This window comes from Leptonychotes weddellii, chromosome 15 (genome assembly GCF_054177405.1).
Source record: "Leptonychotes weddellii isolate Sample4059 chromosome 15, ASM5417740v2, whole genome shotgun sequence".
In the NCBI taxonomy this organism is placed as follows: Eukaryota; Metazoa; Chordata; class Mammalia; order Carnivora; family Phocidae; genus Leptonychotes; species Leptonychotes weddellii.
In genome coordinates this window covers 37,905,837-37,924,376 of record NC_138383.1, presented here as the reverse complement: position 1 = coordinate 37,924,376, position 18,540 = coordinate 37,905,837, and the positions used below count along the sequence as shown (strand labels likewise).

General features: G+C 42.2%; 1 protein-coding gene across 4 annotated transcripts; it reads left to right on the top strand.

The window, feature by feature from the left end:
* The first annotated feature begins 3,139 nt into the window (after positions 1 to 3,139).
* TMIGD1 (transmembrane and immunoglobulin domain containing 1) lies at positions 3,140 to 18,334 on the top strand. Of its 4 annotated transcripts, XR_014140591.1 has the most exons (8): positions 3,140 to 3,222; positions 4,980 to 5,086; positions 7,123 to 7,401; positions 10,397 to 10,672; positions 15,234 to 15,337; positions 16,356 to 16,396; positions 17,146 to 17,366; positions 18,106 to 18,334. XR_014140591.1 is itself a non-coding variant. In XM_081805523.1 (7 exons), exons 1-7 carry the CDS (start codon positions 3,146 to 3,148, stop codon positions 17,147 to 17,149), a joined length of 885 nt encoding a protein of 294 aa, XP_081661649.1. In that variant the 5' UTR covers positions 3,140 to 3,145; the 3' UTR covers positions 17,150 to 18,334. The 4 variants fall into 4 exon arrangements, 3 of the variants coding, with proteins under 3 accessions (XP_081661649.1, XP_006734593.2, XP_081661648.1); XM_081805523.1 differs by having other exon boundaries at positions 4,983 to 5,086; positions 17,146 to 18,334; XM_006734530.2 differs by having other exon boundaries at positions 17,146 to 18,334.
* Positions 18,335 to 18,540: the final 206 nt, after the last annotated feature.

The window sequence follows — 18,540 nt, the reverse complement described above, 5'->3', positions numbered from 1 at the left end:
CATTCTCCTACATAACTGCAATTCTATCATCACACCTAAGAATAATTAACCATTATTTCCTAAAATCATTTAGAAACAGAAGCTGGTGTTGGTGCCCTGCCCACATGCCCTTGGCCTGCCTAGAGGTCACCTGCCAACAGTTCCCGTATAGCAAACAGGTGACTTCCTGAGTGTCTCCACCTGAACCCTCATGGCTGGATCAAAACAGTGCACTCCACATTCATACGCTGGGCTAGAGATGCTGGGGAGTCAATACCCCAACAGTGTTCCTTGACCAGTGATGGAAAGAAGTTGGTGGGTAAACACCCGAGCTTCCTTCCTCTCATGAGTTGACTCTGAGTTGTGCTCCACAGAGGGCGTCAAAGTGTCTACAGTGATGGTCGCCCACAGCACCAACCTGCTCATTAACACACCCTTTGTTGGTTGTCCTTCCTTCCCTACCTCACTTCCTTACTGTGCTTCCTGAGATCACCTTTATTTTTTTTAAAGATTTTTATTTATTTATTTGACAGAGAGAGACACAGTGAGAGAGGGAACACAAGCAGGGGGAATGGGAGAGGGAGAAGCAGGCTTCCCACCGAGCAGGGAGCCCGATGTGGGGCTCGATCCCAGGACCCTGGGATCACGACCTGAGCTGAAGGCAGACGCTTAACGACTGAGCCACCCAGGCACCCCCTGAGATCACCTTTAAATAACTACTTGCAGCCGAAGCTTCTGTCTTAGAGTCTGCTCTGGAGGGACCCAGAACCAAGACATTGCTTCATTGCGAAATTCACTTCCAAATGATGATAGGAAAACACACTGTTCTTAGATCCACAGAGAAGCAAACTCCAAACCTGCTTAGATGGTGCTTGCAACTCAGCCACGGAAACCACTCTTAGTTACGATTCTTACCGGAACAATGTTATATGCTGAGGCTGTGTTTATTATGTCCTGCCCAGGCTGTATTAGTAATATAATGATAGCTACTGCTAATTATGAGCTTACTGTGTGGGTGCTTCACATCCTTTACTTCACCTACTCCTCACAGTGACTTGGTAGGGAAGGCATTATTATTCTATTATTGACGAAGAACTTGAGGCTCATGGAGGTTAAATAACTTGTTGAAGTCACACGACTAGCAAGAGGCAGATCTCTGGTATGCTTCACCACTGTGTTAAAATGTGCAGATAACCATAAATCTGCTTTTATTCTATTCTGGTATAAATAAGAACAGTAGTGCCGGCCAGATAACACTATACAGCACAGTGTAACAGCACCATAAATGTACATGGTTTTTAACCAATAAAAGAGTTCTCTTCAGGGGCGCCTGGGTGGCTCAGTCGTTAAGCGCCTGCCTTCGGCTCAGGTCATGATCCCGGGGTCCTGGGATCGAGTCCCGCATCGGGCTCCCTGCTCTGTGGGAAGCCTGCTTCTCCCTCTCCCACTCCCCCTGCTTGTGTTCCCTCTCTCGCTGTGTCTCTCTCTGTCAAAATAAATAAATAAAATCTTTAAAAAAGGGCGCCTGGGTGGCTCAGTTGGTTAAGCGACTGCCTTCGGCTCGGGTCATGATCCCGGAGTCCTGGGATCGAGTCCCACATCGGGCTCCCGGCTCAGCGGGGAGCCTGCTTCTCCCTCTGACCCTATCCCCTCTCATGCTGTTTCTCTCTCTCTCTCTCTCTCAAATAAAAATAAATAAATAAATAAAATCTTTTAAAAAAAAAAAAGCGTTCTCTTCAGTTGCTGATTCTTGAGAGTGTAACACAAGGATTCCCTAAACATGTGAGGGCCTCAAAGGGATAAAACTTTTCCCTGCCTTATAGGATCTCATTAATCTTCAAAAATTTCCTTCCTTTCTGGCTTGAGATCTCCCTGGTTCACCTTGTACTTCTCCTGCCCCAGACCTGATATCAGCTGTTTCTTCAAGGAGTCCTAGTTCATTGTAGTGAGGAATGATATTAAAGTCCAGATTCTAGGTACTAGGAGTTCTTTTCTACCGGATTGGCAGTGTTTCCAGCCATTCCAAGCTGTATACCTAGAAAAAGACTGCATTTTTAAAAATCGTTTTCAATTCTGTTTACCATTAGTGTTTTACTTTGTTCTTTGATTTTCTGATTAGGTCTTTTTTTCTCTCTTATACTGAAATTCTTGATCTTTTTTTAAGATTTATTTATTTATTTGTTTGAGAGAGAGAGAGTGAGTGAGAGAGAGCACAAACCAGGGGGAGGGGTAGAGGGAGAGGGAGAAGCAGACTCCGCACCCCCCCCCCCCCTGCTGAGCAGGGACTCCGATGCAGGGCTGGATCCCAGGACCCTGGGATCACGACCTGAGCCGAAGGCAGATGCTTAACCAACTGAGCCACCCAGGTGCCCCTAAAATTCTTGATTCTTAATGTTATTAACTCAAAAATGTGTTTATCCTTCACTATAAGGAAAATAATTTCAAATAATAAAACCAATAATAATATTACCAAGAAAATGACTGAATGAAATTTAAAATGTCTTTTTAGTTCTTTTTGTCCTTGCAGGGCTCTGAACTGTGTTCTAAAGTCACTGGAAATAAATCATTTCTAGGTGTTGTACAAAAAAACCCACAAAAAAAACCCAAAAAACAAAAAAACTTTTCCCTGTCATGCTTGGCTTAGTACAGCTTATGTACCAAGCATGAGTTACCAGTGGCAAACAATATTTTTCCAGCATGATTTAAGTTATGGAATCTTCCAATATTTTGGCCGCCATATTCAAGTTAGATAACTTTGATAATCTGACAGCCTGAGAATGGTAAGGGGGTAAGTCTGAGGAGAGGGTTGGTTTTCACAGCAGCCAAAATATTGGAAGATTCCACAACTTAAATAATGCTGGAAAAGTATTACTTGCCACCGGTAACCCAAGCCCGGTGCATTATCTAACTTGAACATGGCAATGTTCAGTGAAATATGTTACACATTTTTGCATAAGGTCAGGTTTTCCTGGAATAATTACATCCCTGTTAGCAATATGTGGCCCCACCTAGTAATTTAGGGACACATGAAAACTTAGATCTGAAGATGTCTTTCCTAGTTAGTGTCTTCTCTACAAATCCATAAAAAGAAACAGACTTTGAACCCAATTTATTTTGCTGACTTGATTCTACTGTCATAAAGTGTTTAAATTCAAGTAGTATAAAGATGGTAACAGGGAAGGATTCAGGGTTCCAGATGAAGGAACAATTGGCCAAGGAAGTCAACTTTTCAGAGCTCAGCAGGTAAGCAGTAAAACTTTGTCTTGTATAGAAAGTTAAAAACAAGTCAAGTAAAGGAAATTCATTTTGAAAGGATGCTGTCTGGTATGGTGGAAGGGAAGGGGAGACATTAATCCTCCTCCTTAATTAATAGGGCCGGGTAGGGTCTGCCAAGGAGCTCACACTCTCAGTTCTTATTAGGCACCTACAGTGGACAGTGCTTGAGAAAACTCTATTAATGACCAAATTCTGAAATCATCACTGTTATAGTGTTAAGATAGAAATCTGTTTGGCAAGTTTTAAAATTACAAAAGAATTGATTTTTTTAAAAAAAGATTTTATTTATTTATTTGAGAGAGAGAGAGAGAGACAGAGATAGCGAGAGAGAGCACAGGCAGGGAGGAGAGGGAGAAGCAGGCTCCCCACTGAGCAGGGAGCCTGATGCGGGCTCAATCCCAGGACCCTGAGATCATGACCTGAGCCGAAGGCAGATGCTTAACCAACTGAGCCACCGAGGCTTCCCAGAAGAATTGATGTTAGTACTAAATGTATCTTACTGAAATATTGACGTAGGGTTGCCAGTCAGAAAGCATGAGTCTGGCAGGAATGAAGCTTGCTCCTGTCAGGACCGGCCTGGGATGGGGAGGAGCAGAGCCTGCCTACAGAAGTCCTAGGCAGGTTAATATTTGAATTATATTCCAGCTCTTGAAGGTTAATATTTGTATTAAGGGGACAAAACTTCAAGTCCCTAATGTCTGTGGAGAGGGCTCAGAAGGGATTAATGGCAGCTTCTTAAAGGAGGAGAATATCAGTCTATGCAGTAGGGTGCTTAAGAGTCTGGCCTTGGGAGTCCAGAGTTCGAATCCTAGCCCTGACATTTCCTGTCTCCAGGATCTTGGGCAAATTATATAATCTCTCCAAACCTTTAGAAATGACCTCAAGAGGGTTGTTAGGGACTTCACTGAGATTGAAAGAAATATGTAGAGTGTTTAGCACAGTGCCTGTTGCATAGAAAGCATTCAACATGTGTTTCTACTGTATTCATGTGGTACTCTTGAAAGGAGGTAATACATACATGTTTTTTCCAGATAAAATGGAAAGAATCTAGGGAGAGGGATAGCAGCAGCAAAAGCATAGAAGGAAGAAAATGGAGGACTTTATTATCCATTATTTTTAATCTATACTGGGTTAAGCAGAATGTGTATTCCAAGGGGGAGGGTGGTGGTGGGATAGGGGGGAAAGCAGGGAGATTAACATGATTTCAGACCAGAGACCATGTTGCAGTTGAGTCTTTTCTAGGGTATGAACCATTTGAGTCTATGGAATTTGGAGCAGTCTCAAAAACTCTCTTTAGCAGAGAGCAACTTTTACAAAAATTGCCCAAGAGAGGCTTTCAAAATCAGAATTATTACAGCTCAGTAGAGACTGTCTGTGAATGAAGCAAGTTTCTTCTCTCTTTCTGTTAAAATGATATTCTATCAATTTCCCCAGGGAAGACTGGCTCCACTTTCCCCAGGGCTGCCTTATAGCTTCCCTATATCTTATAGCCTATTTCCTTGTGGTTTTCTTTTTCTTGCCTTAAAAAAAAAAATCCTTAATACTAAAAGTACTTTGAACTCAATAATCAGAACAAGATTGTTTAATTAAAAACTAGGAAAAGTACTGTTACAGTTGGGATGACTCATCTGGGATTTTATTTTAAATGCATAATAGACAAGAGGAAGGTTCATAAACTCAGTACAGACCAAAGTACAGAACCAACTACACCCTTTCTCCCCCAGCAGATCAGACGTAAATTTGTTAAAGATGGCATGGAACATCAGTGGCCTAATGAGAATGTGCAGATTTCTTCTCTTAGTGATTTTGTTTCCGCCCTGTGAGGTGACAAGTAAGTTGATATTCCTTTGGTCTCTTTGTAAATAAACATTTCCGATGAAAACACGATTCGTGGGCATTGGGAAAATCCAAAATCCAAATCTCCAAATACACAGTTGGTATGGCTCAGAGTAGAGGAGTCAGACAACATGATAAGACATTAAATGGAAAAATATTTTTATGGTTCTGATATTATAAGACAGAGTAAATATTCTATTCTCTCCAGAGCACAGCCGGAGTTTTTCTACATTTTAATGCATTTCATTAGTAATGACATCCAAAATAAGCTCTTCTGTTTATGTGAGCATACCAGTTACAGGAAAATCTTGCCTGCATTTGTTCTCTCCCCCAAACTGGAAGTAGATCCCCTACCCCACAAACACCAATTTTAAAAGTAATACATAGTCCTTGTAAAAAAACAAAATTAGGAAATATATAAAAGGGTAAAGAAGGCGTGCCTGGGTGGCTCAGTCAGTTGAGCGTCTGCCTCTTGATTTTGTGGGATCGGCCTGTGTCAGGCTCAGGCTCATCGGGAAGTCTGCTCAGGATTCCCTCTCTCCCTCTCTCTCTGCCCTTCCCTACCCTGCTCACGTGTGAGCATCTTCTCTCTCTCTCTCCCTCTGTCCCCCCCCAAAATAAATAAAATATTTAATAAAAAAAAAGAATAAGGAAAACTAAATTCCATCATCCAGAGATAACCTCTCAACAACATTTTGTTATATGTTCTTCCAGATTTCTAAAAAAATACTAGGCAGCAATCACATTGTTTTCACCAGTAGTTTATGCATTTTTTAAAATTTTTTAAAAGATTTTATTTATTTATTTGACAGAGAGACACAGCGAGAGAGGGAACACAAGCAGGGGGAGTGGGAGAGGGAGAAGCAGACTCCCTGCTGAGCAGGGAGCCCCACACAGGACTCGATCCCAGGATCCTGAGATCATGACCTGAGCCGAAGGCAGACGCTTAATGACTGAGCCACCTAGGCGCCCCTAGTTTATGCATTTTAAAGGAAAAGTTCATATGTTTACAGACTATATTAACAAATGTTATGTCGGGGGCAAGTCTGTGGCAGCTAAAGGCAATTTTAGCTTCTGTTACTTGCTTCTGAACCAGGGAAGTAAGAACTGAAATTCAGGTATGTTACAGTGAATGGATTTCTGAAAATCAGAGATGAAGACCAACTGCTATATATTCTAATCATCTACTCTACAACAACTCATCTATGCTACAAACCACAGCTGTTTAAACATCAATTATTGTTCAAACATCAGAAATGCAAGACCAAATTTTCCACAATCCCATCACCTAATCAGAAATCTTTTCAAATCAGCTTTTGTCCATACTCAATTGCATATTCAATTTTTATATACTTACAGTAATTACTAGAGATGTAATTTACATTCTGCCTATTCACCTAATGTGTCTTAAGTATTTTTCAATTTTGCTGTTGTCCTTTTTCGTTTGTATTTCCCCAATTCCACCCCCTTCCTTTGCTACTTTCAACCCCTTGAAGTAAACAGTTTAAGTCTGGAAAGCATTTCTCTATTTTTTTCTCTATTTTTTATCAACCCTATTCAGTGTACACACTGAGATTTTTCCCAAGACTTTTCCTCTTAAATGCATGTGTGTGTGCATGTGTGTGTGCGTGTGTGTGTTTGTGTGTAAATGGGGTAATTCTGTGCATAGTAGTTCTCAAACTTCACTACACATTAGAATCGCCTGAAGGCTTTTTGCAAATGCAATGCCCAGATTGCACTCATATCAATTAATCAGAATGTCTGGGGGTGGGAGCAAGCATCAGTGTTTTTAAAGATCCCCAGGTGAGTCCAATGTGTAGCAAAATCTGGTAACCATCATTTTAACATTTTGCTTCTTTTAGTTACATTATGGAACTTTTCCCTTGTAAAATCATATAGATCAATATGACTATTTTTAATTATTACAGAGTATTTCATTGCACTTGTGTAATGTGATTTGTTTAACCTATCTCCTGATTATACCATTTAGATCATTCACTTTAGGTTAATAGTTTTTTCCTGCCCTCCCAGGTTCTGTTTTAACTGTGAATGATAGAACTGAGAACTATATTCTGGACACTTGGCTTGGCTCCCAAGAATCTCTGAAATGTGCTGTTCAAAACCACACCAGGGAGGAAGAACTTCTCTGGTACCGAGAAGAGGGGACAGTGGACTTGAAATCTGGAAACAAAATCAACTCCAGCTCTGTCTGTGTCTCTTCCATCAGTGAAAATGACAACGGAGTCACCTTTACCTGCAAGCTGCAGAGCGACCAGTCGGTGTCCGTCTCGGTGGTGCTGAATGTCATTTGTGAGTGAGGGGGAAGAAACTGCTAGTCTGTGTTGTCTGCACTATATTAACTGGTACTTGAAACCTGGGACTAAAGAGTGTGTGCATTTTCACATTTGCTTGGTGTTGCCTCATTGCCCTATTTATGCTCCCACAACAATGCACGAGGGTGCCTATTTCCCTACACCCTCATGAGCACTGAGTATCCTCAAACTCTAAGAATTTGCCGGCCTGATGTGGAATTTTATTTTCATTTTCTAAATTAAGAATGAGGGTGTCCACCCTTTCATAAATGTATTGGCTGTTCATGTTTCTTTTCTGCGAAATGCCTGCTCATGTCCTTTACCCATTTCTCTATTGGGTTATTTGCCTTTTTAAAATTGGTTTGGCTAGGGGTGCCTGGGTGGCTCAGTTGGTTAAGTGACTGACTCTTGATTTTGGCTCAGGTCATGATCTGAGGGTTGTGAGATTGAACCCCCCCCACCCCGACGAGCCCTGCGTGGAACCCCATGTGGAGCTCTGTGATGGGTCTGGAGCCTGCTTAAGATTCTCTCTCTCCCTCTCCCTCTGGCCCTACACCCACACACACTCTCTCTCTCTAAAAGAAGAAGAAGAAGAAGAGAAGGAAGGAAGGAAGGAAGGAAGGAAGGAAGGAAGGAAGGAAGGAAGAAAAGAATGCCCATCAAGTAAAATGATTAAAAAGTCCTATATTACATGGTATCACTCTAAAACAATGAGCTAGATCTCTGTGGTTCAATGTGGATATATCTCTCAAAAACATGCAAGCTATTGAGAGAAGAGAGTCTTTTATATAAGCCTCCTAAAACAATACAATGTATTTCCTATTGGTACATTATATGTATATAAAAAACTGGTTTTTTTTAAAAAAAAATCTGCAAGGATTTACATCAAACTCATAGCAGTGAGCATCTTTGGGGAGCCGGGAAGTGAACAAGATGGAGTCAAAGAGGATCTTAACTTTATCCGAAATGTACTAATTTTTGCAAAAGGGAATATTTATGTATAGCTGACAGGCTTCACAGCTTCACAATTAACTTTAAATAGTTAAATAAAAAGTAGCAACTAATAGGACATGTCCACAGGCCCTATGGTATATATGGTAATTATGTTATCTATTCTCGCAGCTTCCTACATATCTGAATACCATATAACATCCTCGTTGGATATGGATACAGAATTTCAAGCTCATTCCAAAGAGCAACAAAATGTCACTTTTCTGAGTTATTAATAGCACAGCCTACTCAGGGTCTAATTATTCAGTGTGCAGATTATACAAGCTCCTTTTTTCCTCTTCTCCACCTCTATCTCTTTCCTACTGCCCACTTTTCAAGCACTTTATTACACTTCTGCACCTTGACCTTAAAACGCAAGGGGCATGGAGAAGAAAAAGAGTCAGTTCAGCCATTTCTCCTCCTACATGTTGGAAAGCCCAGGTGGGGGTGAGTTGGAATTATTTGGTGAAGATAAATGTGTTCAAGTATCTATGTCTCTACGACTGCCCTTATCATGGAGGGAGTAAGGACTTGCTCACACAGAGGGATGAGGGAGACTCAGAAGGTCATACCTTCCATCGATGTCAGAGTTGCCATGATTGGAACACCTTCTGGGAGGAGGACATTATTTCTAGAGGATCACTGAGGAAATGCAAGTAGGCACTGTAGATATGGCCAGGGCAAATGTGGTTCGATAACATGCAAAAATAGAGGATGTAAGGACACCTCAAAACCACCATGGCCGCCGCCACCACAATGATAGTAACTAGCACCGTGGTAAATGCTATACAGGCGTTATCTCATTTAATGTCTACAGCAGGGAAAGGTATCATCCCACTTTTTAGATGAGGAAATTGAGCGGTTACTTAGCAGTTAAGTAACTTTCTCAAGGTCACAGTAAGTGGTGTAGATGGAATTAGGGACAGCTGCAATTCCTGCTTTCTTCCTATTATACTGTTTTCTCCAACATATTAGTGCAGATTGGTTTTAGAGAGCAAAGACTCAAGGCTTATGCTCTTATGTAGTGTTATAAATCTTCTACTTGATACAGATTCATTATTTTATTTATTCTTAAAATTTTTTAAAAAGATTTTATTTATTTGACAGAAAGAGAGAGCCCAAGCAGGGGGAGCGGCAGGCAGAGGGAGAAGCAGACTCCCCGCTGAGCAGGGAACCTGATGTGGGGCTCGATCCCAAGACCCTGGGATCACGACCTGAGCCGAAGGCAGACGCTTAACTGACTGAGCCACCCAGGCACCCCGACGCATTATTATTTATTATTTTTAATTATTTCTTTTTTCATATAGTTGCTTCTGATTTCTCTTTTTAAGATTTTATTTATTTATTTATTTATTTATTTATTTATTTATTTATTTGAGAGAGAGAGAGAGTACAAGCAGGGGGGAGGCAGAGGGAGAGGGAGAAGCAGACTCCCCACTGCATAAGGAGCCCCATGTGGGACTCAATCCCAGGACCCTGCAATCATGACCTGAGCCAAAGGTAGACACTTAACCAACTGAGCCACCCAGGTGCCTCCCATTATTTTTTTTAAAGATTTATTTATTTGAGAGAGAGAAAGTGCTCATACCTGCAAGTGGGGGAGGGGCAGAGGGAGAGAATCTTCAAGCAGAAGCTCCTCCCTGAGTGTAGAGCCAGATGTGGGGTTTGATCCCACGACCCATGAGATCACGACCTGAGCCGAAACCAAGAGTCGGTCGCTTAAATGACTGATCCACCCAGGCGCCCCAGATTCGTTATTATATACGTTTGTTTCACAGTTCATCTTCTCTACCACATAGAAGTTCTATGAGGTTTGGAACTGGATATATGTTATTTACCATTGGATCCCTGAGTCCTAGTCCAGTGCTTGGCATAGTAGATACTCAATAAATTTTTGTCAAATGAATGGATGACTACATGAGATAGACTGAAGGAAGATCTTGAACGTTGACAGTAAACTACTGCTTATCAGCTAATTCAACCTAAATGCTTGAGTCTTGCAGTCCCCCCTATTCTAAGTGGAGATGACTTCCAAGCAGTTGAGGAAGGCAGTGATGTGAAGTTGGTTTGCAGTGTGAAATCCAACCCCCAGGCTCAAATGATGTGGTACAGAAACAGCAACATCCTGAATTTAGAGAAAACTTACCAAGTCCATCAGACAAGTGAGTCTCTTCAACTGTCAATCACCAAAGTCAAGAAATCTGACAATGGAACCTACAGCTGTGTTGCAAATTCATCTCTGCAAGTGGAGACCAAGGACTTTCATCTCATCGTCAAAGGTAACTCTCTTCTTAAGTAATAGTAAGCAAAAGGTCAGAATAGGTTTTCCTAAATATTTCTGTGGCAACAAATGATGATGACAGTTACGATTAGTGGCTATGATTTTCTTTGGAGAGTCATCCCTATCCAAGGAATTTCAATTCTTCCATTTAGGATCCCATTCCATATAAAACACTGCTTTTTGGGCAAAGGTCCTTTTTAGAACCAAGGGGTAGAAGACAATTCCGGGTGGCTTTTAGGGAGGAGTACCTTTCATGAATCCTCTTGGGCAACAAGGTTCATAGGAGCTGGACTTCTGAGTTTACAGCCCTAATGACAAACAGAAAAAGAAGTCAGAAACACAGAGAGAAAGAAAGATAGATAAGAAAATGAGTCTCTTAAATCATTCCTAACTCTGAAATTGTAATCTATAGGCTAAGCAGTAGTGAGAGAGGGGGTAGATGGTGCAAAAAGGTCTTTCTCTTGGCTTCATGCTTCACCTACCCAGATTTTTCATCCCTGCAGTAAATAACAGGGAACAAACGAAGTTCCAAGTGTTCTTCCCTCATACTTCTCATTCATACAAGAAGAGAATGGGGACCTGAGCAGAGAAAGCAAGGAAGACAGTAGAAAGAAATGAGGTCAGGGAACGAATGGAATGCAGACCAATATTTCCACACCTCCACTTACCACGGGTGATTGTGGCAAAAACTGACCTTGAGGTGAGCAGCGCAAAAAGAAATTTTTAAGAACACAACTGTGATAACTGGAATAGGAATGATCTTGGTAGCAGGATAAAGAAAGCCACCGTCTAAGCACAGCAGAAAAGACCTGTAGAGGATGTTGAGTCCTGAGGGCTTCTGTAGACAATGCCCAAGCCCTGGAAATTTTTGGATGTTGAAGCAGGACAGTATGAGATGGAAATTGGCAGCAATCAAACCTGTCAATCATTCTTTGCTGCTATTAACTGAATCCAAGTTCAAAAATAACTTCCTTTCTGATAACAGATTCCTAAAGTTTGGTTAACATAGTTTTCTTAGATAACATCTCTTTAATTTGAAACAACCATTTATTAAGACCCTTAATTGTCGGGCGCCTGGGTGGCTCAGTTGGTTAAGCGACTGCCTTCGGCTCAGGTCATGATCCCAGGGTCCTGGGATGGAGCCCCACGTCGTCGGGCTCTCTACTTGGTGGGAAGCCTGCTTATCCCTCTCCCACTCCCCCTGCTTGTGTTCCTGCTCTCGCTGTCTCTGTCTCTGTCAAATAAAAATAAATAAAATCTTTAAAAAAAAAAAAAGACCCTTAATTGTCAATCTTAGTTGCTGAATATACAGGAAAAACATACTAAAAAAATCTTTGAAGTTTGCTTTCATGTTAAAACTGCATTTATGAAGTTGAGAGACATATCAGATCATGTCATCTGCAAACTTGGGCAAGCTAAGTTAATGTTCTGGTTGGAAAGCCTTAGTTTGGGTACATTTTAATAAGTCCCTTCTCTTTCTAATTGGATAATGTGGATCCGTTGAAATAAAATTTAAGTTTTCTGAAAAAAAAAAAAGAAAGAAAAAGAGAAAGGCAAGATACCTGGGGTAGCAGATGCAGAAAATGCTCATGCACACATTTGCTGGTCCGAGGCCAATATTCTAAGAACAGCCAAACAAGCTGAGGCTCCTATTTCTTGTTAGAACATTATTCACTTCCTCATTTGCTTCCCTGTGCCCACACATTGCCTTTCTTGCTAGTTCCTGGGAAGCCAGGAAGCCCTGCCAGAAGTGTTGCATGATGTGACCACAGGGCTTATTTCCTCCCCCTCGAGGAGAGGTCTGGGATACCAACCCAGTTGAAGGCCCATTATTGTGATTACTGGCGTGTTCAGTAATTTGTCCTACAGAGCAGTGACGGTATGCCCAGGGGCTGCTTGCTTTCTTTTTATTTTATTTTTTTTTAATTTTATTTATTTGACAGAGAGAGAGATAGCGAGAGCAGGAACACAAGCAGGGGGAGAGGGAGAGGGAGAAGCAGGCTTCCCGCTGAGCAAGGAGCCTGATGTGGGGCTCGATCCTGGGCCTCCGGGATCACGACCTGAGCCGAAGGCAGACGCTTAACGACTGAGCCACCCAGGCGCCCGGGGCTGCTTGCTTTCAAAACCAAACCCACAAATAACCCAAGTACTCATGGGATCTAGAAGTGGTGGAGGAGGCACCCTATTGAAGCCGTGCCTATTCACCTCCTCTCCGAAGCATGGGTGGTGGGGACCTCCAGCCACGCCATTCCAATCGGCTGTGAAAATTATGCGCAGAGATTAGGGAATTATATCATCCCTGTTGGTTAAGAAGGAATCACGAGTGCTCTGTGCCAGAAAAAAGACAAAACAAAACAAAATAAAACATACAACTCGTGTGGCAAGCAGAATGCTAGCTTGGCAACTTGGCTTTTAGGTGGGCGGGATCCTGTTTTGGGTGGAGCTCTTCCAAACCAACTTGTTTTTCTGATTTCTTCCTGCTCTATTATTTCCTTGGCTGTGGGCTGCCTTCACAGCATTAAGTGCTCTGCTGCTGGTGCTCAGGCTAAATATGTTTGCCGTGAGCCTCTCCCGGCTTCGCCCCTCAGTGGGGTAGTTTCTAAATGAGGCCATGCAAAGCTAGAAGTGAAAGCATGGATCTTGAGCACACAAGAGTGTAGCCTGTGTGTTGGGATTATCTTGCCTAATAAATACGGAGGGGAAAAAATAACCAAGTCTGGTTACAAATAAGAGAGTAAAACAGGACAGCAGGAGAAATGCAGCACACTTTTTATTTCCTATAAATTCCTTAAATATTATCTTACCCACGATTGGAGCCCTGCCCCTTTTCTAGGCTGAATTCAGGGGCTTAGACTGGGTCATTTAAATGTCTTTGTTGATCTTAATTAAGCACTCTTACTTTGAAAGTTTCATCCCAGGTGCCTGGGTGGCTCATTTGGTTAGGCGTCTGCCTTCGGCTCAGGTCATGATCCCAGGGTCCTGGTATCGACTCCTACATCAGGCTCCCTGCTCAGCGGGGAGTCTGCTTCTCCCTCTGCCTCTGGCTCTCTCTCTCTGTCTCTCATGAATAAATAAATAAAATGTTTTTTAAAAAAGTTTCATCCCATATCATATCAAACATTAAAATGAAGCACATTAAGTATACTTTTTTGCTGTAAAAATTTTGAAAGGATGGGGGCGCCTGGGTGGCTCAGTTGGTTAAGCAACTGCCTTCGGCTCAGGTCATGATTCCAGGGTCCTGGGATCGAGCCCCGCATCGGGCTCCCAGCTCAGCGAGAAGCCTGCTTCTCCCTCTCCCACTCCCCCTGCTTGTGTTCCCTCTCTCGCTGTCTCTCTCTCTGTCAAATAAATAAATAAAATCTTTAAAAAAAAAATTTTTTTTGAAAGGATGTTTGTAACTTGCATACATTTTGGATTTTATTATAAATAAGTTATTAATTTGGTTCTTAAAGTTTAAATATCATTATTATTATGTAACAGTTGGGTTACAGTTGACACAAAGTTACATTTTATAGATGTTTGAACATTTATTAATTTTGCCACTTTATTTTCATATTTTGGAACCTATATATATGTATTTTTTTAAAGATTTTATTTATTTATTTGAGAGAGAGACACACACAGCAAGAGAGGGAACACAAGCAGGGGGAGTGGGAGAGGGAGAAACAGGCTTCCCACGGAGCAGGGAGCCCGATGCGGGGCTCGATCCCAGGGCCCTGAGATCATGACCTGAGCCGAAGGCAGACGCTTAAAACGACTGAGCCACCCAGGCACCCCTGCTGATCTCTTTCTAGCCCAAATTAGAAGTAGACCTTGTTCTTCCATGTCATTTAGAAAGGTATGAACATCTTTGCCAAGGTTGGGAAGGCTGGTGCTTTGTCCTGCTTCCCTAGGGGGACCATGCAGCCACCTTGTATAATGTCACCTGCTTGGGGCACTATCACAGTGCTACTCCTCGGGCCCAGAGGCCTCTCTCCCCTTAGTTCAGCAGTCTCTTCCACTTTTCTCTTCTTCTTTTTTTTTTTTTTTTTAAGATTTTATTTTTAAGCAGTCTCTATACCCAACGTGGGGCTCGAACTCACAACCCTGAGATCGAGAGTTGCATGCTCTTCCGACTGAGCCAGCCAGACACCCCTAATTTTTCTCTTCTTGCCTTTAAGTCCTTCCTCTTTTTTCTCCCTTGAAGATACCTCCGAATATCTTTGGGGCTTTTCAAAGTGCAGAAAAAAAACATTGATTTCAACCTATTTCTGCTTTCTGTGTGGCAAGCAAAAATTTTGGATGAAGAAAGCACAAAATGGTCTGACTACCTGCTTTGGGAGAGTTATTCATATTACAATAAATTATCCTTCCACAAAGGAATGGATCCAAAGCCTATCTCTGCTAGTTACTCGTTCTGTGACTTTGGATCAGTGGTTCCTCACCTGTAAAATGAGGGAATAATTCGTACCTTCTTGGGTTGTTTGGAGGCTTTAATTAAGAGAATGATCTAGTAGAAGTATATAAACGAGAGTCGTATAAATGTTAGCTCTTGCTCCTTGTGTTTGCATTTCCAACAGATAGAACTGTGGCTCTACCAATAGAACCCATTATTGCTGCGTGTACTGTGGTCTTTCTGACGGTGTGCTTTGGCCTGATTGCTAGAAGAAAAAGAATAATGAAGGTATCTAAGTATTCTAAGCTATTTAGGTAAAAAGTCACCTAAATACAGGCAGAGAACTGGCTGTCTAAGTGACTCTGGAGTTGGGAACCACACTTGGACACTCTGGTCTCTCTAAAGATCTAAAATGGAAGTTGCTCAAAGAAATAAAAATCGTACAAATACTATGAGTACCCCTTTAACAAAGACTGGGAAGGCATCGGGACAAAATCTGGGTGAAAATAGCTGTGGTGTTAGGAGTAGGGGATTGGGGGCTGATTTTTCTTCCTTTTAAATTGCCCTTTATTGTTGCTATGGTACCTTCGGGACAATAAATAAATATACAGAGAAACATCTGCTATGGGTTCAGAGATCTGCATGAAAAAAAGTGGCCCTTGCTGCTCACCTTGTGAGTACAGCCCCAGGCCTTGGTAGCCGTGGGCTGGAGTTTGAACTGTTGAATGGCTCACCTTGGTGGTTAGCTTGGTGCAGACTGTGTGCCTCTGTTAATGCCATGCATTTGGCTTCGCCGGTTATTCCAGTGCCAAAGGGAGGCAAATGTGGCAGGAAGCCTCTAAGAAAAGGCCAGTATGGTCTAGGCTTGTTAGTTATGCAGCAAGAGGCATCTTCTTGAAACATATGGTACCTGGGTATGATTCAGGGCAACAACGTCTCCCAAGAAGAAATTCACCCGCCCCCTGGTGCCAACCCAAAGCAAATTTTTGCCTGGGGAAAAAAAAGGAAGAAAGAAAGAAAAGGAAAGTAAAAAGAAATATTCAACTACCTAAGAATCCTGGAAGCATTTTGATTTAAGAATTACATCTCTGTAGGTTCAATAGAAATAATTAATATGGCCAAAGACAGACACCAGCGCAGAAGTGTCTGTATTTCCAGCCACCTCTGTATTGATGAGTATTTTTCTCGGTAGGAGATTAACAGACATTTGGGTTTCCTATCCCTTGAGCCACATTGGTGCATTCAAAATGTTTATCTACAGCCTTAGAAAAGCAGGCAAACTCATTGCCCTTGTGTTTGCTTTTAGCTGTGCATAAAGGATGAAGATCCTCAAAGAGACACAGCTTTGTAAGTACTCCAGGCTGGGGCCAGTGATTTCCCAGAAGCAGATGGGTAGCTGTGGTGTGTGTCATACTGGGCAAACTCCTCCTGAGGTGGGAGGTGCTGGGAGGTGAAGAGGTTCAGACAAGAATGGAGGGTGGCGGAGAATCTGCCTCCACTTTAGAGGAAGACAGGTGAGGCTAGGTTGGAAGGTTGCCTAGGACTGAGAATACTACCGTTGGTTTGTTTTTTTTTTAAGGTTTTATTTACTTATTTGTCAGAGAGAGAGAGAGTGCGCACAAGCAGGGGGGAGTGGCAGGCAGAGGGAGAAGGAGACTCCCTGCGGAGCAAGGACCCTGGGATCATGACCTGAGCCAAAGGCAGACGCTCAACTGACTGAACCACCCAGGCGTCCCACTATCGTTGGTCTTAAGCCTGCTTTCCACTTAGGAAGTTTTGGGCTAAATGCTAAATTGCCTGCATTGTATTGCCACATTCGTAAATGGCTGAAAGGGCTTACCCCGGGGGGTGGGGTGGGGTGGGGAGCCACGTTGCCTTCTCCTTTCTCCTTCACAATGGGGTCTGTAGCCCCAGCCCTCATTCTGAACACTGCCTTCTCTGTGGAGCTTCCTTTAGTCTGTTGGCTCCAGCCTCAGAGAAGTAAGCAGTGGGTAAAAAGAGCAAAGGTGTTCTTTCCAAGAGCGTGAATTTTGTTTTGATTTTTTTTTTCTTATTGCCATGATCGTCATTATAATTGATTTCTTGGTTCATTTCAGATGAGCAAGCTGAGATGCCATCTCACACACCAAGAGTTTTGCATCAGGACTTCCTTGATTTATGTAGTCCCATCTGTATTTATTGCTATTATTAAATTCACTCCTGTCAAGTTGTCAGAGGTTATGAAGAAGTGTTTCATTAAGCACTGAACAGTAGTTGTTATGACTAATTTGATATCCTTGCAGAACATTTTTATGGAGAACACTATTAAGAAGGAAAAGTAAGATTCTGTTAAGTCTTCTCCTTGAAGGGTATGTTAATTAATGGAGGTTTGCTCCAAAAAGGTTGGTCACCGTTCACCATTGAGTCTTTTTCTAGGTAGGAGATGAACAGATATTTGGGTTTCACGAATCAGTGCCATACCAAAATGAAAAGGGGAGCTGAACCTAGAGTGATCAATTTCTAAGTTGCCAAGGAAGCACATAAATAATGTCAATTATCATCCATATTCACTGTTGTCTCATAAAAGAAGTGTTTTTGGACTAAAAAAAGGACGGATATAATCTCAGAATATAAGGCATTCCTTTCAACAGAATAAATTTAGCATTGTGAAAAAGTCAGCATATGTCCTTATTTTTCTCATCTCATCCTGGTTTGGTGACACAGTTGCAGACTTTATGAGATTTACGTGGGGTTGGAGACGAAAACTGCAGGGGGCACGGGCTAGCCAGTGGCTCTGCTCACAGGCAACCTTCACCCTTCTCCATTTATTATGAGTCAGCCTGTACTCTTCTCATATACCTTCATTTTAAATTTTGGCTCTTGTGATTTATCATCAACCTTCCCCACTTCCATTCTTTCTTCATTTTTTCCCCTGAGAGTCTCTGCTTTGCTGCCCCACACAGGTGGGATGGGTTAGGGAGAGAGGTCGTCCTGGCCAGAATCACCTTTGATGTCTCTGCTCTGCTCACCCTCTTAGAAAACAACAACAACAACAATTTTTTGGCTTAATATTGCAGTAGCTGAAGGTGTCACAGCAAGAAAGAGAGATCGACTATCAGCCTTGTGGTTCAAAGCTTCTTACTGATAATGGAGGCAAAGAGAAGAAACGAGCAGATTGTAAGAAATCCCAACGGTCTTGTGTGTAAAAGGGACCCAGACACATCCTCCTGTGAGGCTTCTCTCTGCTTCCTTGGAAACTTCTGCATGGAATGCAGAAAGAGACCATTAAAGACTGTGATTTTCAGATTTCTTTGTCTTCTTGGAGGCCCCAGCAGGATTGTGTGGGGAAGCCTTCAAATCTTGTTCCTCATTCAGGATTTCTCAAAGCAGAATTTGGAAGCCCTGTGAAACGGTGTAAGGACAAGGTAGGAGGACTGTGAAAATCTGGAAGTTTAGACAATGAAGGAGAAGCCTGGAGACTCTATGGAAGAAAACACACACACCTCAGGCAA

Coding starts and splice junctions, on each gene's coding strand:
- TMIGD1 (XM_006734530.2), top strand. CDS start 3,146: ATGGTAACAGGGAAGGATTCAGGGTTCCAGATGAAGGAACAATTGGCC. Junction 5,087..7,122: donor TCCGCCCTGTGAGGTGACAA/GTAAGTTGATAT, acceptor CTGCCCTCCCAG/GTTCTGTTTTAACTGTGAAT. Junction 7,402..10,396: donor GGTGGTGCTGAATGTCATTT/GTGAGTGAGGGG, acceptor TGAGTCTTGCAG/TCCCCCCTATTCTAAGTGGA.